At 36.8% G+C, this 27,137-nt stretch overlaps 1 protein-coding gene across 2 annotated transcripts; it reads right to left on the bottom strand.

Moving 5' to 3' along the window:
* Window positions 1–4,741: 4,741 nt before the first annotated feature.
* Window positions 4,742–26,368, bottom strand: LOC114667276 (LIM/homeobox protein Lhx2-like). Of its 2 annotated transcripts, none has more exons than XM_051932784.1 (6): window positions 25,942–26,368; window positions 24,014–24,154; window positions 21,390–21,580; window positions 20,961–21,235; window positions 20,013–20,233; window positions 4,742–5,673 (listed from the first exon to the last, which is right to left on the bottom strand). In XM_051932784.1, the coding sequence occupies exons 2-6, from the start codon at window positions 24,149–24,151 to the stop codon at window positions 5,356–5,358; spliced, it is 1,143 nt and encodes a 380-aa protein (XP_051788744.1). In that variant the 5' UTR covers window positions 24,152–24,154; window positions 25,942–26,368; the 3' UTR covers window positions 4,742–5,355. The 2 variants fall into 2 exon arrangements, with proteins under 2 accessions (XP_051788744.1, XP_051788741.1); XM_051932781.1 differs by having other exon boundaries at window positions 4,742–5,685; window positions 25,942–26,367.
* Between the last annotated feature and the right edge of the window lie 769 nt (window positions 26,369–27,137).

The raw sequence follows: 27,137 nt of genomic DNA, 5'->3' as shown, positions 1-27,137 counted from the left end.
TTCTAGAACCTACCGAGTGCTATTCTGCCTGCACAATCCTCGTATGCAAGTGAATGTTATGTCATACATAAATTTTCTAACTTGTTCCAGATTCAAAAATTCATTAATCTCTGTGTCTTTATTTAAAAGATATTAAACACTCATAATTGAACAAAAAGAATAGCAGCCATAGATAACTTTCATCAGCTGTAGAAGGATTGGGAAATTACTGCAGATTCATTATTATCAATCTTTAATTTAATATTATTTATTTTATCAGTATGCTGCTGCTGGAGAATGTGAATTTCCCATTGGGATTAATAAAGTATCTATCTATCTATCTATGAGTATTAACTAGAAAGGCTTAAAGGAAATGACATATTTTCACCAAAGACAAGGTTTGCAGCTTCAGAGAACTGGTTCAATGTCTGGCCCAACCCTTCTGTAGCGTTTGCAGATTCTGACATTTCCGTGAGAAATTTCACAAGGTGCTCCAACTTATTTCCAGTTCCTAAGGACGTGCATAGGCCATGTCACATTACACAAGTTCTCCAGAGATTCTCAGTTGTACACTTGATTTATATAATCTTAGTGATTATGGGCAGTTGCAGCACACATCCATTATGGTCAGTCATGGAGTGTGACATTCCCAGCGACTCCAAACAGTCTGCAACTCGCTCTGACAAAATCAAGTAAGTCTGGTTATGTTGTAAGTTATAGGGTGGGCTTCGAGTGCAGGAGGGCTGACATCCAGTGCCGTGGCGCTGAATAAAGGAACATTAGTGGTTTAGACATCATACACGGAAGAGAAGCTCCTCTGGCTGATGTTTCATGTTTTACATACCATGGCAGAATAGAAAAAAGAAAAGGGCTAAACCTTCACACGGGTACTGGCTCTGTCAGGCTGTATGTTATGGGCTATCAAAAAAACAAAACAAAAACAAGTTTGCAATACTCAGGCTATGTAAAGCTGTGCGGAAAAGCAGTCACATAATTTGACATCCCCAGAGATTTCTAGTCACGTAATCTATCGTACTTGGGCAGTAGTCAAGTCTGACATCCGCGGTGACTAGAAGTCGTTTGATGTGACATCAGGTAGGCTAAGCAGAGACTCTAGAAAGACAATAATTAGGAGATAAGGCAGCTCTACTCGCTAATCAAAACAACACCACAGAGTGACAACGTGTTGCATGTTGATAAGCACGTGCCAGTATGAGCTTCACTGACCTCTGTATGTGTGACAGTAATGACCCTATCAGCTAGAAAACGGACCGGCATGTGCTCAGGCTTTCTACAGTACAACTCTGCCCCATAAAGGGTGATCACCTGATGCTGCCAGGTTAGGCCCTAGATCTCCTGTAATGGACAGAGTGAGCTCAGAAAAAAGATGGATGAATGATTTCAAATTATAACTGAAAATATTAATTAGCAGTAACTTTACATATAAACAGATTAACAAAGAGACATAGTGCTGTTGTTTAGAATGCCATGTACACATAAGTATTATTTTAAAATATTAAAACATACTTGCACTTTCCATTTTATTAATATTTTACATACATGTACTGTCATTTTAACTTTACGGTCACAATACACAATGAGGTCACTAAACACGTGGTCTGTCTTTGGTTTTTTGTTCGTCTTTCTTTACTTTATGAACTATTACATTCACACACAGAGCTCAGAGTCCAAAGAAGTAAAATAATAATAGATGAAATTAATTATTTCATTAATACATTTAAGTACTTGTCAGTGATAAAGGTTTGGTTTAAGATGTGGACAGTAGATGTTGAGGACTGTCGGAAAAACAGAAAATGAAAGAAAAAAAAAAAGCAAACGATTGTCAGTGTTGTGCGAGTGTATGTCAGGTGATCAAGGGATGGCCGAATGGGTAAGGCAGCGCACTACAATCTAAGAGGTTACAGGGGCAGCCACCAGTAATGTTATAAGACCCTGGCTAAATCACATTACCTATTGTGCTCTTTGTAAATTACTTCCAGTTCTGTTCTTCATTAAATTAGCTATTGAGAGAACTTAACTGTTCGCTAAATAAATGAGCCCACTGGAACAGTTTCTTCTTCACAAAAGTTCTACTGAACATAATTGCTTACAGAATGGGAACTTGTACCTCTAAACTTTATTATCTATACTTTAATCTTAATCGAATTCAATTTGCAAAAAGAAAAAAAAACTATTGGATAACTGGAACAAAATCTAGAAGTAGCATAAATTATTGATCAACATGAAACAGACAGCACAAATTAAAGGAGGAAGCAGGTTTATTGTACATCGCATAAAAATCACATTGCACAGCAGAGTGAGACAGCTCAGAAACCTTTTCATTTTGGTCAACAGTGTTTATAGTGCATTCCCTTCAAGTTTCAAAACTTTTTCAGTCAATATTTGGACATTCCTGAGATATCTCAGTTTGTGGATAAGGCCTAAAAATTACGTCTCAGTATATTAATACTGTACTTGGGCATGTTGGGGAATTTGGATAATAGTGAGCTCATCTAAATAAGTGAGATTTGGAAGTTTGTTCTTTAATGCCATAAGTTTAATGAAATGCAAACCCAAATTCTAAGTATTCTCTGAAAAGCTGCAAAGAAAAAAAATCAGCACAGTACGCACACTTTTTAAAAAATGCTACTGTGAGATGATAGTATCGTCTTCTTCACTTTCACCACAGCACTATGACATTTCATTTATGAATTCATTGTGTGAACCTGCTTATTCAAATAGAGGTACTTCAGCCTTTCCCAACAACACAGACCATAAAGGCTGGAACTGACACTGGATAGGATACTAGGGCACACTTAACCAAACTAGTCCAATACAGAGTTGCTAGTCAACGTAAAATGCACGTAAAAGTCATGTTCTTCATTACTATGTATGGGATATTAACAGCAATCTTTGAGAATACTCAGAAAAAAAATTAAAACTGTAATATGCACAACCTTGCTCAAAATACAATCTTCTTGCCTTCACTTTGGCGATCTTGAAATGGTAAGAACAAATGGGCAGATTGCTTCGTTTCTTGTGTTTAACTGTTGATGGATCAACTGAATATACAAAGCCATTACAGACTTACAGGACTCAACTACAAAGATAGAAAAATGCAACATGAGTTATGTGTGAAGATAAAGGAGATGAGGAACAGTGTTGAGTGTATTTAAATGATCTGTTTAACAACATTTTACGTGTTTTCAAATTGTAAATTGCTTTCAACTCTTTTATTGTAAAACGTTTTGGCTTTAAGGACAGTCAAAAAGAAGAGATGAAATGTAAGTGACTGCTACTATCACAATGAAAATAAGGAAAATGTTCTGAAGTTTTAAATGAAAACCTTTTTCAGCATACCTTTCACTTTGGATGTGTGTGGAATTAGACAAAAAGAAGACAAAAAAATGGAGCAAATTAACTCTTGATGTGGCGTTTTTCAGTTTTAACAACACAAGCTGTATAAAAGTAAACCAAATTTAATTTCAGTCCTTTTAAAATAATTTTCACGGAACAAAGGTTGCTTTGAATTTACAGTGCCTTCTTTTCAGCTTTTCAAAATCTTGTCCGACCAGGGACCCTCTGGTTCAAAAGTAGGTACAAAAGTGCCACTCTTCACTTCAGTACTGTACATTCAGAAAGCTGAAGTGTCTAATAGCACACTATTGTTTAGGAATGCGGCATGGTGGCGCAGTGGGTAGCGCTGCTGCCTCGCAGTTAGGAGACATGGGTTCGCTTCCCGGGTCCTCCCTGCGTGGAGTTTGCATGTTCTCCCCGTGTCTGCGTGGGTTTCCTCCCACAGTCCAAAGACATGCAGGGTAGGTGCCTTGGCGATCCTAAATTGTCCCTAGTGTGTGTGTGTGTGTGTGTGTGCCTTGCAGTAGGCTGGCGCCCTGCCCGGGGTTTATTCCTGCCTTGCGCCCTGTGTTGGCTGGGATTGGTTCCAGCAGATCCCCGTGACCCTGTGTTAGGATATAGTGGGTTGTAAAATGACTGACTGACTATGTAACACATCTTAAGATTTATATTTTTTGGGACAGATTGTTATAAATAAATTGGTGATAATAGCTTGAGATATCAAGTTGTTATAAAATGTGACAACATGATGTAAAACAGTAAAACAACAACAACACATTTCTGGAGTCTTTTTTAAATTAATTATTATTATTGATATTTAATAAAATCTTTGTTCACTGCTTATAATGGTTACCTTACAAATTAGTCCATAATATTAATGAGATAAAATTAAGACCAGCATGGATGGACTGATGAGGCACTAGTGAATGAACAGCAGACGGCTTCTACCAGAATAATCAAAAATGGAAACCTACCACCCATCAATATAACTGTACAGGGAAAGGGAGGCTGGCAGGCTATTTACAAAGAAATGGGGCTTCTAAAAATTGTGTGACAGCTGAATACAAATTCATGACAGCACAAATTAATAAAAATGCTGTAAATTATTACCATGTGTATTTAAAAAATACAAAGAATAAGTAAAACTCAAATCTCAAGGTCTTACAGTACTAAAGTAAAAGCCTCGTTATCTGAAGCGCAGTGCTAGCACTTTTAAGATTTCTCTCTGGTAAGACATCATAATCCTCTTACAGCAATTAAAATCACAAGATTATGATTTCTTATTACACTAGTTTATTACAATGCAGTAAAGAGAACCTCTTCAAGATTCTAATATTTATTCATATGTGACATTCACCATGTCCTCAAGTTTGAAGTGGGAGAAAAAAACTAATCAAAAAAATCAAGAAATGTATTGCACTGCTTGATTCATCAAATTGAGGCAAAACCCTCAAATTAAACTTTTTAATGTAACTGTTCATATGTCAACTCACATTTTACAGGGACGTGCTTTCAGTTCCACTACACAGTATATTGCACTAGATATGCTGGCTTTTTATCGACTACTGTTCATGACCATCCATTTTTTAATCAACTGACCCCATTTAGAGTTATGGTCAGTTTGTTGGATAACCAATTTGGATTTTATTTAAATTAATCAAGGCAGTAATATACAGGCTTACATAAAAGCACGGCATGGTTGTGATCTTCAGAGATCTCAGGTATAACAGCACCTGGTCAGTTTTTATTTCACCCCATACTTCTGGCACTAAACAAATGGAATCATTAAAATTTTAACCAACAAGTGTATGCAGAAGCTGGATTTTGGGTTAACTGTCTTTTATAATCAAATAACTCAAGAGTGTGGCATCTTCTTTTGTATATTTTTGAAGTTTAAAGGATGAAAGAAAATTCTCAATGTTGCATAGTTCTATATAATCTTAACAGTTAATTCAATAGTGCAAAATATATTTTATATTAACAAATTTTAAAATATTAATTTTAAAAAGTAATTTTCACCTAGAAAAAACTTGCAGGCCCAGAGTCATCTATATTACTGGGAGTTGACTCTCCAAGGTCAAAGTTCAGAAAAATTGGAGTCATGATTGGTGTAGACTGGGTTAAATAGGTGCTGGCAAATTCTGGAAATGAAAGAAAAGGACTGGACATTCTGACAGGCTGTCCCATCGATTCCAAGACTGGAGAAGTATCCCGAGGAGAAGTCGAAGTGAAGGAGATCTGAGAAGGATCGATCGTGCTGGTTGTTGACGTTACTGAACCTTCACCTTCTGATGGGTCTTCAGAGGACATCGTCTTGCGCAGTTTAGCCCGAGCATTCTGAAACCAAACCTATGAACAGTTTTAAAAGATCAAAACAAGTCTCATACTGTGATGTGTGGTAGGATTGCAATGAGCACAAGCAGGAATTTCAACATAGCAACAAATGACTGTTACAAAGGACACATCTGAGATATCAAATGCATTCTGTTAGAAAATATATTGCACATTATAATAAAACTGGCATAAGCATACTAACAGCATCAGCCTTACTGTAGGTCAAAAAGGAGAACGGATATACTCTTCTGTCTACTGTCTTTCTCACAAATCATTTTAGTAATTGACTATCAGTGTTACCCATCTAAGACGGGATGAAATCTAATCACCACAGACCTCAACGTTAACGTTTGCAGTGAACCATACAATGCATGTCTCTGTAATATGCCATTTGGTTTGAAATTTGTAAAAACAGTGTTAATGCTTGTGATGTCCTTTTATTGAGCTGGATTAAAGGGAAAAATGTCTTTTGGTTTCATACCTGGCCACGGAGTAACATATTTGATCTCCGTTGTCAGGCAAATGCAGGAAAAGCATTAGCTGTGCTTAAGCTGACAAAACACATTTGAGGTAACTAGATACTCAATTACAATGCAGCCCACCTCTTCTCAAAAAAGCAACTCCCCAGATAATTGGTGACAAGTAATTCCCGTGACATTCCACTCATTACTCAAATACATTGTTGAACACAGCAACTTACAGAACCAATGGTCACATCCTGTGACTACATAACATACACCAATGTCAATATGCCCGCTAGGCAGATGGCTTGCTTTACCCATATATACAACCTGCAAAAGATCACTTCATGTGAGTAAACACAATTTAATTCAAATCAGTCATGGTGGCTTTCTTTATAAAACAGAGACACTCTGCTTGATTCAATATACAATGCAGATCTTCATTTTCAACTGATAAACAGTATTGATACCCTATGTAAAATTAAAAAACATTGTTAGGTTTCAAATCACAACAGATTATATGGTGATTGCTGCCCTTTCTCAGCAATTGCTCCAGCACTGTGCTGCCCTGCTCTGAGAGTGGGGTAAAAAGACTGTTCTTGACACTCTAAATTGGTTAAATGTTTTGACTAATTTAATATGCTAAATTGATTGATTCTCTGGGCTGCACATGCCTAATTTTTAAATTATGTTTTTACCAGTTTTTTTTAAAGATTTCATCAAAGTTTGGGCGGAGTGGTGGCTCTGAGGCTAAGGAGCTGCGCTGGTATCCCGAAGGTTGCCGGTTCAAATCCCCGTCACTGCCAAAAAGCCACTGCTCTGCTGGGCCTTTGAGCAAGGCCCTTAACCTGTAATTGCTCCAGGGGCGCTGTACAATGGCTGACCCTGCGCTCAGACCCCAAGGGGTATGCGAAAACTACCAAATTCCTAATACAAGAAATTGTATAAGGCGAAATAAAGAACAAAAAAAAAAAAAAAAAAAAGTTCATCAAGCTTTTTCCAACAGAATTTCAGGACCACCTAAAGTATTGCAACATTAAAATTATGTCCCATGGGACCAGTGCAACTCCTGCAGAATGTAAAACAGGCTACCTATCTTGCATTTATGCAACATATGAATAAATGTTGATATATTTATGATTTACTCCATTTTTCTGTTTACTAATTAAACCGAGCAATGTACTGATCTCTTACTAAATCAGATTTACAAAGTGGATTCTAAGGAGTCAGCCAGTATTTTTGTTGGAACTAATGTGATATTTGCCAGAACTGTACCCCTTCTAGTTACAGCTCAGCTAAAACACTAAGCATCAGGAGTAAAGAAAGAAGCAACATTTATATATCATTTATATATCAGGTGGTACCCATCTGAAGTGGTTAGTTAGGCACTGAGAAATGTAGGTGTGCAAGAATGGTTAGTGTCTGTGGTGATGTCAATATAGGAGGAGCCATGAACACTTGCTAGGATAGCTGGGATAGGGGCCTGTGAAAGCTTTCAGGTGTAATTGGGGCTGCTCCAATGATCCGATCTGAAATCTGATTGGAGTTTGTTACTTTAGGTCAGGGGTGTTGAAATCTGGTCCTGGAGGGCTGCAGTGGCTGCAGGTTTCCATTCTAACCATCTTCTTAATTAGTGACCAGTTTTTGCTACTAATTAATGTCTTTTGCCTTAGTGTTAATTAACTTGACTCAGCAGACAAACAATCCTGAGACCCAAAACAAGCCACCACATGTCCAGCTCACCTGTGCCAACCACACAGTATCTAAAAACAAAGAAAGGTGAAGGTCTCAGTAAAGCTGATCTCTCAGGTCACAAAAACATTTTGACGGTGCTCTTAGAAAAGACAGAAAATTAACAGTTTTGGAAATGTCTGCTGTGGTAGAATGAGGGCAGCAACAAGCCATGGAATTAAATAATGAGTTTAATTAACAACAAAACTGGGCTTCTAATTAAGGAACTGGTTGGAGTTTGAAGCTCGAATTTAGCTGGTCATCTGTCGGCTGGTTTCATGTCTCATTTCTGTTTGGCTGCCATTTAATGAAGAAAAGAATCTATTCAGAGGACTGAATCCTTAAAAAACAGGGCTATTAAAATGAAGGGAAAAGGAGTTAATTAGCAGTGAAAACTGGTCACTGATTAGGAAAAGGGTCAGAATGAAAACCTGCTGCCATTACGGCCCTCCAGGACCAGAGTTTGACACCCCTGCTTTAGGTGATAGCGACTGTAGTGGTGACCAGAAATGCATGTATTGCCATGGGAGTACTTGAATGTCGATGATCTCATATCGATGGCAAAAAATGAAGAGGAACTGAAGGAGAATATACTTAAATAAAAATATACTTTGGAAGAAAAAGGTTTTAAGAAAAAAATACAGGAAAGACCAAAGTGATGGTTGGAGGGAAAGGGGAAGGAGGCTTTTAGGAGTTTGGTGCGTGCCTATATGTCCTGTACAGTAAAGGTGTTAGGAAAGACTTGGTCTTGCAGGGTCAGATGTATATATTATATGGCTGGAATCAACCATGAATAAATTCGGCTTAAATGTGGGTGGGGACAATAGCTCATTGACTGAAAATTTCTAAACCAATCTAATACCTCATAAAGGAGGAACCTCAAAGTAGTGGTGGTGATTTAAACAGAAAAGAGTAATGGTGCTCTTGTTAACATTGTGTGACTGATAGAAAGTTAGTGATTACAATGGGAAATCGGCTAAAGCTGGTAAAGTCTCTTTAGTGGACCTGCTTATAAATTCATAAAGTTTGATGTTTGCAGAGAACACATTACATATACAGGTGCTGGTCATAAAATTAGAATATCATGACAAAGTTGATTTATTTCAGTAATTCCATTCAAAAAGTGAAACTTGTATATTAGATTCATTCATTACACACAGACTGATGTATTTCAAATGTTTATTTCTTTTAATGTTGATGATTATAACTGACAACTAATGAAAGTCCCAAATTCAGTATCTTGGAAAATTAGAATATTGTGAAAAGGCTCAATATTGAAGACACCTGGTGCCACACTCTAATCAGCTGATTAACTCAAAACACCTGCAAAAGCCTTTAAATGGTCTCTCAGTCTAGTTCTGTAGGCTACACAATCATGGGGAAGACTGCTGACTTGACAGTTGTCCAAAAGACGACCATTGACACCTTGGCACAAGGAGGGCAAGACACAAAAGGTCATTGCTAAAGAGGCTGGCTGTTCACAGAGCTCTGTGTCCAAGCACATTAATAGAGAGGCGAAGGGAAGGACAAGATGTGGTAGAAAAAAGTGTACAAGCAATGGGGATAACCGTACCCTGGAGAGGATTGTGAAACAAAACCCATTCAAAAATGTGGGGGAGATTCACAAAGAGTGGACTGCAGCTGGAGTCAGTGCTTCAAGAACCACCACACACAGACGTATGCAAGACATGGGTTTCAGCTGTCGCATTCCTTGTGTCAAGCCACTCCTGAACAAGAGACAGCAGCAGTCCAAAGGAGAGACGCTTCTGACGCTGAGTGGTCCAAAGTTATGTTCTCTGATGAAAGTAAATTTTGCATTTCCTTTGGAAATCAAGGTCCCAGAGTCTGGAGGAAGAGAGGAGAGGCACAGAATCCACGTTGCTTGAGGCCCAGTGTAAAGATTCCACAGTCAGTGATGGTTTGGGGTGCCATGTCATCTGCTGGTGTTGGTCCATTGTGTTTTCTGAGGTCCAAGGTCAACGCAGCCGTCTACCAGGAAGTTTTAGAGCACTTCATGCTTCTTGCTGCTGACAAACTTTATGGAGATGCAGGTTTCATTTTCCAACAGGACCTGGCACCTGCACACAGTGCCAAAGCTACCAGTACCTGGTTTAATGACCATGGTATCCCTGTTGTTGATTGGCCAGCAAACTCGTCTGACCTTAACCCCATAGAAAATCTATGGGGTATTGTGAAGAGGAAGATGCAATACGCCAGCCCCAACAATTCAGAAGAACTGAAGGCCACTATCAGAGCAACATGGGCTCTCAGAACACCTGAGCAGTGCCACAGACTGATCGACTCCATGCCACGCTGCATTGCTGCAGTAATCCAGGCCAAAGGACCCCCAACTAAATATTGAGTGCTGTACATGCTCATACTTTTCATGTTCATACCTTTCAGTTGGCCAGCATTTCTAAAAATCCTTTTTTTTGCATTGGTCTTAATTGATATTCTAATTTTCCGAGATACTGAATTTGGGACTTTCATTAGTTGTCAGTTATAATCATCAACATTAAAAGAAATAAACATTTGATTAAACATCAGTCTGTGTGTAATGAATGAATCTAATATACAAGTTTCACTTTTTGAATGGAATTACTGAAATAAATCAACTTTGTCATGATATTCTAATTTTATGACCAGCACCTGTAGTATGTTAAAAATAAATGTAACTAATTGCAAAGAAAAAAATATTCAGTTAGATCAAATAATACTTTGGCGTTCAAAGATATCAACGGATCGGGGTAATACAGAATGTTACACTACTATCAGTTGTACATGGTCTCTGTCATTCAGAGTTATACATTTGGAGTAAAGATGAGTTTGAGAGAATTGGCAGCTAAGTTAAGATGAACTTTAGAATGTTAAACAGTATGCTGTCACATACAGTAAATAGGAGGAAAAAAAGAACTTATGTTAAAAGAGGCCTTTTCGCTCTTTATAACAAAGTGCCACATGAGATGTAGATTTCTGTAGTCAATACACCAGAAGTAATAAATATATTTAATGACATTGGTATCAATCCAGAAGAATCATATATCAAGATCGAAGCAACAAGACATCCAACTTCTGACTGCACAACTAAACGAATGACTAAAGTAACATTACTGTCTAATTGTAAATGCAACATGCCATACTGGAATATGATTCCAGCATTTTAACACATAATAATATACAGTAAATAAAGCATAATACTGAATCAAACGTTAATTCTTGGACATCCATGTTGAAATATTACAGTTGATGTTGCCTTAACAAATTCAATAAATATCGCTAGCATTTTCGTATGTGTCTGGAATGATTAAAGTGCACTGACTGGAGGAAATTGGGGCAGGTTTTTAGAATAAAAGCCTGTACACATAGCTGTTTCAGTGTCGGATTTTATGGATATCAACTACCAACATTTGTCTCCAGATGTGTATACTCATCCCAAGTTTCATGTCTGGCCCTGCAGGAACAGAAAAAACTTGAACCGATGTATTGGTTGTTGAAAGGGAAAGAATAAAAGATGTAGTGGTGTGAAGGATAGTCTGCAGTAGCTATTGTTTGTAGAAACGTGTACAAGGGATTCAGAACTCTGATGCAGAACATAAAACTTCTAGTTAGTGGAAATATCAAACTTGAACTTTACCTTGTGGATGTCACATGACATGTGAATAATAGATGAGCTGGTACTTTCCTCGTATGACTGATTTCTTAAAATCTCACCACACTACATAAGATTCCCCTGTGAAGTATCGATCAATTGTTGCAAACCACCCACAAATGAATGACGAGTTTTCCACATGGAGTTTCAAAAGCACAGCTGTGCAGCACTTCCAAACTACTGTGCAGAATGGGGTGCGAGTGGCATGATAACAGCTAAAAGGTAGTTCAAAAGTACTGTGTGGCACCCTGAAAAAAGGCCACCAAGACTCGAATATCCATTTGTGCTACTCTGTACCAGCAATTAAAGTATGTGTGCCGATGAACCACACCAGACTCAGAGCCTCAATTGCAATATCCCTCACACCTTATGACTGATATAAGGTCAATTTGGTAAAAGACCAAATAAAGCCATAAATTGGCACATGACTGCATTTATATAATATACGTGCAGGTGAGTGCTCAGTGGCAGTAAGCTCTTGCATGTGTGTGTACAGACACAGACAGAGACACACGGACACATACATACACAGACATATGGCTGCCCTTTATGATTTCAGGTAAATTCAGACTTGTCAAGGTGAGGTGCAGACAATTCTGACTGAGGCGGTGGGGATGTCAAACTACAGGAGTAGAAATCGTGGGCTCACACCACGACTGCCCCGACTAAGATAATGTAAATGAAGCATATGACTGAAAATTGTTGAATAAATATTGTAATGTGGTGAGAGCTCAAGTGCAGCTTTAGATACAGGCAATGGAGTTATTTTGGAGAAAGTAAGAAAATTGTGCTACTTAAAAGGATCTGTTTGGTATTCTTTAGTCAAATTTATTTATTTACAATCATGGTAGATATTCATTTGTTACATAAAACTGTGTTCTAAAGTTAGGCATATTTTATAAATTTAAAAAATATTTTGTCTGTTCTTGCAGCTCATAGTAGGATCTATGGAACCATGTATCCATATGCGGTAGAAAAGGCTCAAAACTTACCAAACATGCCTATTCTTCAAGTCAAAAAGAATGTTCTCACAGGTGGCGCAGTGGTAGTGCTGCTACTTTGCAGTAAGGAGACTGTGAAAGATTGTGGGTTCGCTTCCCAGTTTCTCCCTGTGTGGATAGCGCTTTGAGTACTGAGAAAAGCGCCATATAAATGTAATTAATTATTATTGTTAATATGAAGTATGGATCTGTGTTTTGAGATTACACATACATTACAAAACGGTGTATTCATGTTTTAAAAAGGCAAAACACAAACTGCTGTTGTGAGAGTCAGCTATTTTAAACAGGAGATCGGCTGTGAGCCTCTCATCTTCACCAACTTCCCCATTTGTCTTACTCTGTGGTACCATTGCAGTCTCTGCTGTGTACACAGCTAAACAATAATGCCAAAAATAAATAAATAAATAATCACACTAATTATTGCATATTTAGGGAAGATATTGTCTGCTTCAGCTGGAGTGAAAAAGCATGCCTATGCTTAATTGAGAAAGAATATCGAGCTGATGTAGCCGGCAATGAAGTTACCAGAACTGAACAGACATTATAGGCATACATCCAGTGCTTGAATGGGAGAAAGCCAGTACAGCATATCAGTACATACCATGCCATTTTAAGCCCTCCATACATTCATCCATCTTTTCCTCCTACCTATCCAGGTCAGCCTATCCCAGCAAGCATTGGACGCAAGGTAGGAACAATTCCTGGAAAGGGTGCCAGTCCTTTATAGAACGAGCGAAGTTGGGCGACATGGTAGCGTGGCAGCAGTGCTGCTGCCTCACAGTAAGGAGACCTGGGCTTGTGTCCCAGATCCTTCCTGTGTGGAGTTTGCATGTTCTTCCCCTTGTCTGTGTGGGTTTCCTCCAGGTGCTTCGATTTCCTTACACTGACCAAAGACATGCAGGTTTAGTGGACTGGTGATACTAAATTGGCCTTAGTGTGTGGTTGGGGTGTGTGTTTGTGTTTTTCTGTGTGCTTGCCCTGGGATGGACTGGTGCCATGTTCAGGGTTTGTTCCTGCCTTGTGCCCTATGTTACCAGGGATAGGCTCTAGCACCCCACACAATCCTGTTCAGGACTAAGCGGGTTAGAAAATGGCTGCTTGCATTAACCTAAGTTTAATCCGGCTGAAATTCAGTAGAGTACAGTATAGTAAATCTTCAGTACAGATGTTTTAACATAGGTAGAGTGGGCTGTCGTCCTAGCACCAGGTTGTACATGGTGTCCGCATGTATCTACCGATTTATTGGTATAAGGGTTAATGAATTTACTCACTCAAAAAAATGTGCTCAGTCCTTTTATTACTATTATTGACAGCAAGCGCAACTCGTCATGTGTTAAATAAAAAAAAAGTAATGGGTTTGTAGTGACTCCATCTGTTCTATTGCACACATCCCGTTTCAATTATTTTAAAATTATGTTGCAAGAAAGGAGGGGATTCACCATTGTCCTAACTGCATGGCTGCTGCAAACACACAAATGAGCAAGTGACATATCCTTACCTCGAGAAAATAGGACCAATAATCTATTATTATAGAAATATTATTATTATTTCTAGTTTCCTTCTGTTATAAAAATGATGCTTCAAAAACGAAGGAGGCATTTTTTCTTAAATTGAAACCTTTTCTGTTTCAAAGTAGACAAGTTTGGTAATTTTAAGACTTCACATATAGATGTGGGGTTCTAGATAGCTCTGTTGTAAGCTGCAAAAATAAGGTTTTTTTTTTTTTGTTCTTTATTTCGCCTTATACAATTTCTTGTATTAGGAATTTGTTAGTTTTCGCATACCCCTTGCGGTCAGAGCGCAGGGTCAGCCATTGTACAGTGCCCCCGGAGCAATTACAGGTTAAGGGTCTTGCTCAAGGGCCCAGCAGAGTAGGATCTCTTTTGGCAGTTACGGGGATTCGAATCGGCAACCTTCAGGATACCAGCACAGATCCTTAGCCTCAGAGCCACCACTCCACCCTAAAAATAAGGTTTTTTTTTTTTTAAATATTTCTAATAAAAAATTGCACTTTAGAACACAAGTTTGTGTAGCAATTATTATATAATTATATATATATAAAATTTCCTCTCTCTGTAATAAATTTGGGATGATGTTTCATTTCAAACATTTTATGAAAATGCACATTCTCCCTGTGCCTGGTAATGAGAACTAGAAGCAATACTCCAGATGCTGTCTCACTAGTATATTATACTCTAAGCACAATGTCCCTAATCTTTAAAAGTCAACTAAACACTTACAGACAGCTTCTTAGATTTGCCCAATTTTGTGTCTTTGCCAGTTGAGAGTCTGCAAAGGGGACATAGCCAAAGAATGTTAAAAGACTGACGTCAGTCTGAGTGATTATACTGTAGTTAACTTCAACAATTAATTTTTAATAGGTTTGTTGAATACACCAAATGCTACTACAATAAGATCAGTAGTTTTTTTTCAGATGATATCTGCTTAAGTGTCATGCTAGTGTTCCACAACATTAAAATATATATTATGGAAACGAGACATAAGAGAGTAACAGCAAATCTGTAATCTATTTCTCAATTTTGCTGTGTAAATGTATAATACTTTATGCATAAAATGTGTACATAGCATCTGTAATCCCAACAATACTGGGCAACTGTAAGAATCTAAATGCTTTTGAAAAGAACTGTATTTTTAAATACATTCCATGAAATACAGTTGCATCATAACAACCTGAATAATTAATTTCATTTGGAAAGATTATCTAAAATGGCTTTAGGCACATGTGAAGAGTCTCATCATGGTGAAGGAATTGTAAATTGTTTAATGCCTATTTATCAACTGAGCCATTTTAAATTTAATTCTGGTGCCATGCTTCAGGAAAATTTTACTAAAAATAAATACCTTCAAATAGGGCAAGACTAAGCAGATACAAAATTTTGGAACATGCCATTTAAGGCAAACAACTGCATATGGAAAGGGTAATTTTCTGATCAAAAACATGAAAAAAGAACTTTGTCATGTGATGAAATATTCTTAAAATAAGTATTAAAATGTCACACCTCCTGATAAAGATACTTGTTATTTAACTATATGGATTGTTAGTGCCTTCATTCTTCCAAGAAAATTTTAATTTTTCTAGAAAAAGGAAACTGTACATTATTCATATGTATTGTGGCCCATAACAGATTTGCACTTTATGGTCCTTCACTTTTCTCTCTCATTTATTTCTAAATATTTTATTAACGCTGATACTCCATGCACAGTCACAATTGTAAACAAAACCAAATTAGCTGTAGAGCCAGTGGTTTCTTTGTTTTTTGTTATTAATCATGGCTGGTTAAGAGAACAAGAAACAATTAAAACCTAAATGCAGCAGCTTAAAACTAAAATAGGTAAGGGATCCAAATCATAACATGTGAGTTAACTAAAACTAAGGCCAAGAAACATGTTATACTTCCGCAGGAAATAAATGGGTTCTAACTAAAAAATTGAAATAAAAACCTGCTGCCAATACGGCTCTGGGACTGAGTGAGGATCCCTACCTTAAAGATGAGTAATAGTACCGAGTCTGAAACTCATAACTTAGACGGCCAGTACTTCTAAAGACAATAAAGTCCTTTCATTATTATGGGATATTGTCCTAAAGTGGTCAATCTGGTAAAAACTCCCTATAAAAGCCAGCAATATCAAAATCATTTTCTCTTCTAGTAGAATGACTGCTTATATTTACAGCATATGTGGACATTTCTGCACTGAAATGTGTCACTTTACCAAAATTCATGCAAACATTTCAAATTGAACACTGAAACATCAAACTCAATAAAACATCTTCTTCGCTTGAAAAGTATTTTCAGGTGATTCTTGCACGCTCTAAATATAAACATGTAACCCAAGAATCTATGTAATTTGCCATTGTGTGTGTTTATTTTGTTTTCTTCCAGTAAATGTTTCTCAAGATACTTTTGTCATTGGCCATTTAGTTGTGTGTGTGTGTGTGTTGCTATATGATAATTAGCTTTTCTAAAACAAAAAGGTGAAAATGAGTATGACAACAGCAATAGCCAACGTCCAATGTACTATGGCTGTTGCAAAATAAATTTCGAGAAATGTGATGTCAACATCAGAAAAATCAGGTCATGAGACTGCTCACACTGCAAAAAAGCCTAATGAAATTTCCAACATGACATAAATTCTTCCAATTGTATGATACAATCTGGCACTGCAACCCCTCTCATACTGCAAGTGAAACAAAAGTCGATGAGGCTGAAATTAGGGCAGTCTAAGAAACAAACAAAAAAACAGTTGATAACAAATTGGACCTAAAATTGCCTGTTATAAGCTATTCTTGTTAAGTGCATATTCAGATTTAAGGATGCCACTATCTACAGACCTCCAACAACTGCGTTCTACAAACTTTTTCAAAACAAGAAGCAACTGTTGTGATGCTATTTCAGGCTGATTGCAACACACAGTCTAATTCATTTTCATAGATATACCAGGAACTACTAATAAATTCATGGTAAAGTTCAAATGTCAAATGTGCAGAGTACAGTGAAATTCTTATTTGCATATGTCACCAAGGACGTGTGAACAAAAGGAACCAATTCTAGATCAAGACCTATTACAATTCACAGAAAATTAATGCATCTGCTTACGAGTGTGCGCATGCACAAAGGAGTTACATTCATTCCAAATCAGCTGCTATTTGTCACCAGTGAAAGAAGAAATGCGTAACATACATGTAACAGAGAGTACAGATCTTGTCAGGTAGAAACAAAGTCTTTTTGTTTGCAGTAAAAATTAAGCCCCATATGCCTTTGTAGTGTTGTTGCTTTCTCTTCTGCTTTGCTAGTTTATGTCACAAATAGAAATGCAATATACAGTAAAATGAAAAAGTTTGGGAACACCTCTTAATTCTTTGGATTTTTGTTTATCATTGGCTGAGCTTTCAAAGTAGCAACTTCCTTTTAATATATGACATGCCTTATGGAAACAGTAGTATTTCAGCAGTGACATTACATTTATTGGATTAACAGAAAATATGCAACATAACAAAATTTGACAAGTGCAAAAATTTGGGCACCCCAACAGAGATATTACATCAGTACTTAGTTGAGCCTCCTTTTGCAAATATAACAGCCTCTAGACGCCTCCTATAGCCTTTGATGAGCGTCTGGATTCTGGATGGAGGTATTTTTGACCATTCTTCCATACAAAATCGCTCCAGTTCAGTTAAATTTGATGGCTGCCGAGCATAGACAGCTTGCTTCAAATCATCCTATAGATTTTCACTGATATTCGAGTCAGGGGACTGTGACGGCCATTCCAGAACATTGTACTTCTCCCTCTGCAAGAATGCCTTTGTAGATTTCGAACTGTGTTTTGGGTCATTGTCTTGTTGGAATATCCAATCCCTGCATAACTTCAACTTTGTGACTGATGCTTGAACATTATCCTGAAGAATTTGTTGATATTGGGTTGAATTCATCTGACCTTCGACTTTAACCCAGTCCCTGCACTAACCGCACAGCATGATGAACCTCCACCAAATTTGACAGTAGGTAGCAGGTGTTTTTCTTGGAATGTGTTGTTCTTCTTCTGCCATGCAAAGCGTTTTTTTTTTGACCAAAAACTCCATTTTTGTCTCATCAGTCCAAAGCAATTTGTTCCAAAATGAATCTGGCTTGAATAAATGAGCATTTGCATACAACAAGTGACTCTGTTTGTGGCGTGAGTGCAGAAAGGGCTTCTTTCTCATCACCCTGCCATAAAGATGTTCTTTGTGCAAATTGCGCTGAATTGTAGAACGATGTACAGATACACCATCTGCAGAGAGATGTTCTTGCAGGTCTTTGGAGGTGATCTGTGGGTTGTCTGCAACCATTCTCACAATCCTGTGCATATGCCGCTCCTGTATTTTTCTTGGCCTGCCAGACCTGCTGGGTTTAACAGCAACTGTACATGTGGCCTTCCATTTCCTGATTACATTCCTTACAGTTTAAACCTCTGATATAACTTTTTGTAGCCTTCTCTTAAACCACAGGTGTCGAACTCCAGTCCTGGAGGGCCACAGTGGCTGCAGGTTTTCATTCTATCAATCTTCTTCATTAGTGACCAATTTTTGCTGCTAATTAAGTTCTTTTACCTTAGTTTTAATTATCTTGACTCAGACCTCTTATTTGTCTCTTTTTCCTTAATTAGCAGCCAAACAATAATGGGGCACAAAACAAGCCGCCACATGACCAGTTTACCTGTGCCCACCGCACAATATCGGAAAATAAAGAAAGGTGAAGGTCTCGGTAAAGTTGATCTCTCAGGTCACCAAAACATTTTGATGGTGTTCTTAGAAAGAACAGAAAAATCAACAGTTTTGGAAATGTTTGCTGTGGCAGAATGAGAGCAGCAACAAGCCATGGAATTAAATAACGAGTTTAATTAACAGAAAGAATCAGCTTCTCATTAAGAGATTGGTTGGAGTTTGAAATCCCAGTTAAGATGGTCATCTGTTGGCTCGTTTCATATCTCATTTTTGATTGGCTGTCATTTAAAGAAGAAAGGAATCAATTCAGAGGACTGAATCCTTAAAAACAGGGCTATTAAAATGAAGGGAAAAGAAGTTAATTAGCAATGAAAACTGGTCACTGATTAGGAAAAGGGTCTGAATGAAAGCCTGTAGCCACTGCGGCTCTCCAGGCCCGGAGTTCGACATCCCTGCCCTAAACCATGAGACTGAACAATCTTTGTTTTCAGATCTTTTGAGTGTTTCTTTGAGGATCCCATGCTGTCACTCTTCAGAGGAGAGTCAAAGGGAAGCACAACTTGCAATTGACCACCTTAAATACCTTTTCTCATGATTGGACTCGCCTGTCTATGAAGTTCAAGGCTTAATGAGCTAATACAACCAATTTGGTGTTGCAAGTAATCCGTATTGAGCAGTGACATGCATTCATCCATTCATTTTCCAACCCGCTGAATCCGAACACAGCATTCAAATCAGCAAAATTACAAGGGGACCCAAATTTTTGCACAGCCAGTTTTTCACATTTGATTTAATTTCATACAACTAAATATTGCTTCACTAAAAATCTTTGTTCGGAAAACACCCCAGTACTCAGATGTTCCTAGGAAATGAAAGACATACCACTGTTATCTTTTTTGTTGAAAGTAGAGTCAATTATTATGCAGGCTGAGAGGTGTTCCCAAACTTTTCCAAATGACTGTATGTCAAAAAGTACAGCATATTTACAATAAATAGAACAAAAGTGCCATTTTATTGTTACTGCTAACAAATCTATTTACTCTGGTACAAAAGAAGAAAAAGAAACTAACTTTGGTGGGTGCAGACCTATTCCACTACTATATACAAATGCTGTTGTCCTTAAGAAATTAAACATGTCTTCCTGATCTATGCGAACAAGCAAATCCTAGTAAATTCCTAGAATAGTTTTCTTCGGAATTTATGTAGTCCGGTGTGTGAAGTGTGTGAAAATGGCATAACAATTATTTATATACCAAATTTAACTACTTTATGTCACCTACCTGTAGAACCCTTTTAGGTAAACCTGTCTTCTTTGCCAGTTGTTCCCAGTCCTTTCCATCTGGGTTGTGTTTCACTGCAAAGTAGGACTCCATAGTGCGCAGTTGGTGATTTTTGAAACATGTCCTGATTCTCTTGGTCTTGGTTCCTAGTCCTTCGCCTTGATGGTTAGTCAGATGAGGTTCTCTGCAACCCAAAAAATCCTCTTGCTGAACCAGGTCCACTATGAAAGAGTGAAAAATAGATAAACTGTTTATAACAAAAATAACCCAAAAATAATTTAAAATGGGTTTGTTCTTTATGAATTATCAAATGTTAAATGTGGGGATTTTTTTTTTTTAGCTGACACTTCAAAATACATCTGTTGCAAACTGAATGGACGGTTGGATGTTGGATAACATAACCTACTGAGTACAAAGAAGGTTATTCTTAAGCTAAGTTTCAACTGGAGTAAAATAACCACGTGTACATAATAGTGCTAAAGACAGTTCAGAGAAGACAGTTACACAGATATTACTTTAGCTGTCCCGGGGAGGAAGGTTGACTAGACTTATTCCAGGACAGCAGGGTATAAGATAGGTGGAAAGACCGACAGTATTATGATGGGAATTACTATGGCAGAAGCTAGATGTTGCTGACGAAATCAATTTAAAGCAACATAAAGGCACAAATAAAAGATACTTATTGGTAAATTTCACATAACCATTACAAAAAGTTTTATGCAGTTGTAAGCAATACACATGTAGACTAAGTTACCAAGCAGCGTGATGTATTTAAGCACTTTTTGGCCTTCAAAATTCAAATATATAATATTTTGCAAATATACAGTATGTGAATCAGTATTGATGAGCTATTTTGTGACGCACTGCAATTTTTTGTCAAAATTGTTCTAATGTTTCAAGCTTACAGTTTCATCGAAATATAAAAATATGGGCCTATGTTTTTGATACCTTGACTCCTCTGCTCATTGTCCAAATTAACAGTCTTGCGCTTCCGTAGCCTGGGTTTGGGAGGGTGTTCTGTGGGGCTGAGAGCAGAGCTGCAGTGTCTCTGACACAAAAGACTACAACCCTGCATTGTAAAAAGGTCTCCGGTCTGAAGAGCACTTCCACAGGACTGGCAGTTGAAACAACGCAAGTGGAAAACATAGTCTCTAACACGCATCACAAGCTCAGAAGAAGGGATTCCCAGTCCACAGTGCGCACATCTTTCCACACAAAACTGCCTGTAATTACAAAATAAAAACACACAATTGCTTATAAGTATAACAATATACAAATAGAGCAAAACACTTGTGCAAATAAACAACATGCATACCATTTATATCTTTGCAGCTTGGAGAAAATGGAATTAAAATATACAACCACCACTTTTTTTACCTGTAATAATCCTCCTTGCAGTAAATTGTACCATCTTTACAAAAACAGGAAAGATGTGAATCTAGGGTGGACTGGCACAGGCTACAGCGCAGACACCCTGAATGCCACTGTTTGTCCAAAGCCAATAGGAAGTAACGATCATAGACACGCTCTCCACAGCCAGCACAGACCACAGTCCTATCGATGCTAGTCTGCGAAAATAAAAAATTAAATAAAACATTGCTGAAATGTATTCTTAGAAAATTTTCTCTATGTTTATACGGCAACAAAAACAGGTTTAAAAATTAATATTTTCAGTACTTTTAAGATATATTAAATATTTTAAGATGCCTGTAGCTCTCTATAGAACACCATTTACTTCAAATGCATGCAGAGTCAAACTTGTATTACTGTAACTTAATTTCTAATTGAGACCTTCAGTTTAATTCAGCTTTGTTGGCAGTTAGAATAATTTTATGGTAATCCAGTAACCTTAACGTTATGTAATTAAGTCAAAAACATAAAACATCCTTTAACTCACTTTTCCTCAGTTTAATGTAATAGCTATCCAATAGAATGCACAAAAAAAAAAAAATTTGAAGAGTTTTGCCTCTTTTTAAGAAATCTGTCTGACAAGAAGTCTTTACAAATTACCTTGATCTTGCTAACCTTCAAATATTTGTGACTTGGCCAATATCCCTGAACAGTAACATCCATTCAAGAAAACATGACTAGGCAATGAAACTCTTAAATATGTACTTGAAAAACAAGTGCAAGTCATGAATATTCAGCTTGCTCTTGACCTGATCTAATGAACCTCTTAGGACTATTATGGGAAGTTGGGAATAAAGTCACTCTTACAACATACCAATAGCCCGTTTTCCTGTTTTTTCCTTCCATATACCAAAAACATGATATCATTCTGAACTGCTCTTCTATGAGTGAATGTGGATAAGTAAATGAATTTTGGTCTGTGATGGATACACATAACGTGTAGGCCAAAACCCGCCATTATGTCCGTTTGTATTATTATTAATTATAATAAGCAAATCTCCACAAAAAAATTCTCAGGTTTCTTCCAATTTCTGCGTGTACCTCTAAACTAAGCTTCAGCTGCATGATTGGTGACAGGAGGCCACACATCCTGCAGAGCTCTAGGTGCCTGGAACAAGGTTTCATAACATATTCTTTATGTCTCATACAATAAAGCAGTTTCTACTAAGTTGTTCATTTTTAAAAGCCTCAAGTTTTTTGAGGCCATGTGTTTTCACTAGTTTTTAAACTTCAACATAGATTTATGCCAACACATTTGGGTGATGAGTTTGGAAAATATAACAGTTCCATTAAAACACAAAGATAGCAACTCTGCAACCAAATGTTTGCTTCTCCCCTTCTTAAATTCTTATGTGCGAAGCACTGCTTGGCCATTGCTAGTATAAATAAACACAATCTCTGATGTGGCAGTGATAATCAACGACATTTTAACAACACTGAAAGTAAAAATAATTCAAACACAATAGGTACAGAAGTAAGGTCTTAAATGACAAACTGCAGAGCAAAGCATGTCGATCCCAATACAAAAATGTTAGGCAAACTGAAATTACAAATCTTGCCTAACCTGTATCCGATATTGAAGGCACCAAAGTTGGCACTTGCCTTGCACGCAGGGCTGCCAAAATCAGTTCCAGTTCACCAAGAGGCTTGTCACAATGTCACAGAGGCTTGTTTTTGCAAGAATTTTATCAAAAGTGTTTATTTTCCCTTTTGTTTTTGTCAATTGGCTTCAAATTCTGTTTTTGTAATTTTTGCCGTAATAGAACTTAAATTATTAAATAAATATGTTGTTGTAGGTAAAAGTTGTAGTTATTACATTTTCTGTTACCGTTTCTGATTTGTAAAGTTGTACAAGTGCTTTGACCCTAACACACTGAAGATCAATTTATAAATTACTATCTACTGTATATAAGAACCCTGTGACCCTGTGTTTGGATTCAGCGGGTTGGAAAATGGATGGATGGATGTATATAAGAAAAAAACTGAACCAGCAAGTTCAGAAATGACAGAGAAGAAAAAATGGACTTCTAAGCAAATGTCAGCCTCTACGTTGCTCTATTTCTCCCCCAATAAAAAATTTTGCAATAGAAAAATAGGCAAATTGTTTTATTTTTTGGATATAAAAATGTTTATGGATTATGTTTTGTGTTTATGGATCACAATTCCACTTTTGATGGAACGTTTTACATACAGAATGCTAAAATGACAGCTTTTGACAGGCTTTTCTGAATTAGATCATATGATTATTTTATTACATTTAAATTTATTCATATTTTAGCAAGTGTTTGGCATTAACAAAAATGTCATTGTACAGTAGTCTCATTAGCCACTCCTCTCAGTTCAACTTGCTCACGTTGTGAATTGTGTTTGCTGAACTGTGAATAAATTACCCTTTTAAAGCTGTAAAGGAACTTTCGGAGTTCCCTGAATGCCAATTATGGACTTAGAAGATGATGAACTGTGCCTGCCTAACAGGAATGAGTTCAATAGAAATCAGTTTAAAAATTTTACCTTCTTTCTCTCATGAACCTGACATCATCATACAAAATACAACATGTAACCTTAAAGTACACTTGAAAGTTAGAGCTCACCATGTGTAGACGATTGAGGTCAGAGGTTGAGACTGTAGAGTTGAAAGATCCCCTGCTCTCTGTAGCCAAAGACTCTAGTACACTCTCTTCTCCAAAACCATGAAGGAGCATTGCAGTGAAACTCCCACCTTCAGCCATTCTATTTCCAAGAATTTGTGGAAGTAAAATGTTAGTAAAACTAGAACAAGATCTGTCAGAAAGAGTGGAGGAGCAACTAGATATGAAAACGATAGATTTTGTTTCTTAAAATAGGCAGCTACCAACAAGAAACTATACTATCTACTCCTGTTTTAAATTACTTTTGTATACCTAAAATGCAAAAGCAATTATTTTCTCACAATTCTATGTAAAACTTTCTGGACTTAAAGATTAAGAAAAATGGAGCGAGTTCCTTTTTCACAACAGGTTTGCAGTACAGGGGGTCCTCGGATTACGACACAGTTCCGTTCCTACAACAGTGATGTAACTCGACTTTTGGTGTAAGTTGAAAAACACACCCCAGCCTAAGTCACTTACCTATCCTAACACATTTGCAAAATCATAATCTAGAACATAAAAACACAACTAAGCCACAGAAAAAGGAAAAGGACATAAATATACTGCACTGTACTGTAGTAACAGAAAAATAAGTGTAAAAAAAATCCTTAAGTTTTTATGGGAGTGAGCGTTGTAAACTCGAAACGTATGTCGAGACGTTGTAACCCGAGGACCCCCTGTATATGTAATTCTTCACAGAATTTAACATATTTTTCTTTAACTGTAACATTCATTCCTACTATTAAAATTGTAATAGCATTTTTACAAACATCTAAAATTTAGGTTAAAATGTTTATTTTTTTTTTGATAATATTTGAATATGACATGAACCTTTTGGTTTCCTGTAATTGCAATAAATTTAAAATAGTTGGGAAAGTTTGGTCAATAATAGTTAAATTAATAATTAGGATTATTATTAATTAAATTATTAATAAGCATTTCAACAAGCTTTTACACATTAGCAACAGATAAAGAAAAAACAGTATACCATTAAGACTAATATCTGATGTCCATATGCATAGTATTATAGTATTTGATGCTGACCATATTAGTCAAAATTATTAAAATGTGACAATGATATATTCAGTTTTACACAAATGTACACAAACATATTTCCAGATACACTACATTATCATGAAATCACTTTTTTAAAAAAATCATCCAATTGTTTCAATTAACAAATACACTAACATACACAGTAATGTTTATATTTCATAAAAGTAGTCTGTTATACATGATAAGAAGTATCAAAAGAAACAGCAATACTCCTGTTTTAATCAAACAGTATAATAATAAATAGAAAATATGCCACACAAAGAAAAAAAATTCTAGGTATATAAAATTAATAAAATTAAGTTGGTGTATAACATATGCTTGGATTTAAGTATGACAAATTTTGCTATCGGGTTCTTTGTGCAAGTCTCAAACATTCTAATTTATATACAGTATGTGTGGAAAATACTGCTTTACCAAAATTTCAAACATCAGTGCACAAATAGGAAAAAATATAGAGCAGTCCTTTCTAAAGCTATTCAGCATGTGAAATATTCATGTATATTCTTTCCTTCCGGGATTAATAAAAACATTAAGAACTTTTGTGCATTTACCAGTCAAATCACTCAAAATGGTTTACCCCAGTTTCCCTGGAGGGTTTGAAAGTATTTAAAATAAACGACTTTACTGTTGTTCTTCACCAACCCCATGCACTAGTAAAACGAGTTTGCAATGAAGTATCCCAAAGACTATAGCAACTAAACCCCAATTATAAAACTTAGGTAAAGGATGCAGTCAAATCTGTAACGCCTCAAAATCCCAAAACTATACCATCAGTTAAACTACAGGTTAGCGAAACTAAAGATGTGCTTCACACCACATGCAACCCTAGCCTTACCTTTATTAGCCGATTTACTTTCTGAATCTTCTCTGGTCTGAGAATCTAAGCCTTGGCTTTGTCCCTTATTGTACTGCAGTTTACATCTCACCTTGTGACATATAGTGGGTGGAAAGAGAGTTCAGGAAAACAGACTTACTGATTGGATAGTATGGTTACAGGCAGAGCCAAGTGAATAAGCCTCACCTCTCCCCATCAAATAATGAGCGCTAGACTCTGTGCAGTAAAATAATTGCCTGCATGGGGACCAATTTAAACCAGTGGCAGAAAATTAACAAATACACACGCACACACATACTCACACACACACACACACACACAAAAGCCCAAACGCACAGGTAGACCATCACAGCCACACACAAGATCACTGTCTTATTAGAAACAATGGCAGATACCGTTACAAACAACATGATGAGGATCGTCTTCACTCAATAAACAATAAACTAGTCAGAGAAAACATTAAGACAATTATCTGGTCTAAGAAACAGCCCTTAAAAGTAAATCAAAAATATAGATTTACAAATTTTTAAAAATTTAATACAACAAAACAGACACTCTGTGCCTCTTGTGACCAAGTGATGTGTTTGAATGATATAATTAGCCTCTTTTCAGTCTGCTGCATCCCACCTAGGAATAATTATGCCCCCACCTTTACATCCCTCAGCGAACAGCATAGGACTAAGACTCTTGAGACTCATTAAAATGAAATCATGAAGTAGGAACAGTTTAAAAATCAAGTCAACTCTCTCCTTTAGCAGTTGCCACCATTATAAGAAAACTGGAAGCAGGATAAGAATGTGGCAATAAAAGATGCCAAGGACTTGGACATACTATGTTTTTGTAATACTGGAATAAACAAGAATATTAATAACCTTTGTCATTTGCAATTAATTAATTCTAAATTGCAGGTAGATTTCAAAATGAAGACATAAGGCGGAATAGCCTGTTCTCATCACAATTGTTCTGATGTTCCAATACCACTAATTGTGCTGGTGGAGATTCTCTACAGCATAATATTTCCTTTAGTGCTCTTATCAGTAGCTTGGATTTTTATAATGTGAATCTAGAGGAAAACCTTGAACTTGATCCCTTTGTTAATGGTAGCAGTGGTTTGCAAGCAGAGAGGGGTGAAAACAGGAGAAATGACTGTGGATAATTACTCCCGCAAGACAAGGGCTAAACTGATTTGAAAACAGG

This window comes from Erpetoichthys calabaricus, chromosome 1 (assembly GCF_900747795.2).
Source record: "Erpetoichthys calabaricus chromosome 1, fErpCal1.3, whole genome shotgun sequence".
Taxonomy (NCBI): domain Eukaryota; kingdom Metazoa; phylum Chordata; class Cladistia; order Polypteriformes; family Polypteridae; genus Erpetoichthys; species Erpetoichthys calabaricus.
This window is presented reverse-complemented; position numbering and strand designations above follow the sequence as displayed.

What these genes read in the sequence shown, in the direction of transcription:
- LOC114667276 (XM_051932781.1), bottom strand. Translation starts at nt 24,151, where the DNA reads ATGGCTGAAGGTGGGAGTTTCACTGCAATGCTCCTTCATGGTTTTGGA. An exon ending in TGCAAGGAGGATTATTACAG is followed by an intron (nt 21,236 to 21,389) that starts GTAAAAAAAGTG and finishes TTGTAATTACAG; the next exon opens with GCAGTTTTGTGTGGAAAGAT. An exon ending in CAATGAGCAGAGGAGTCAAG is followed by an intron (nt 20,234 to 20,960) that starts GTATCAAAAACA and finishes ACTCTTTCATAG; the next exon opens with TGGACCTGGTTCAGCAAGAG.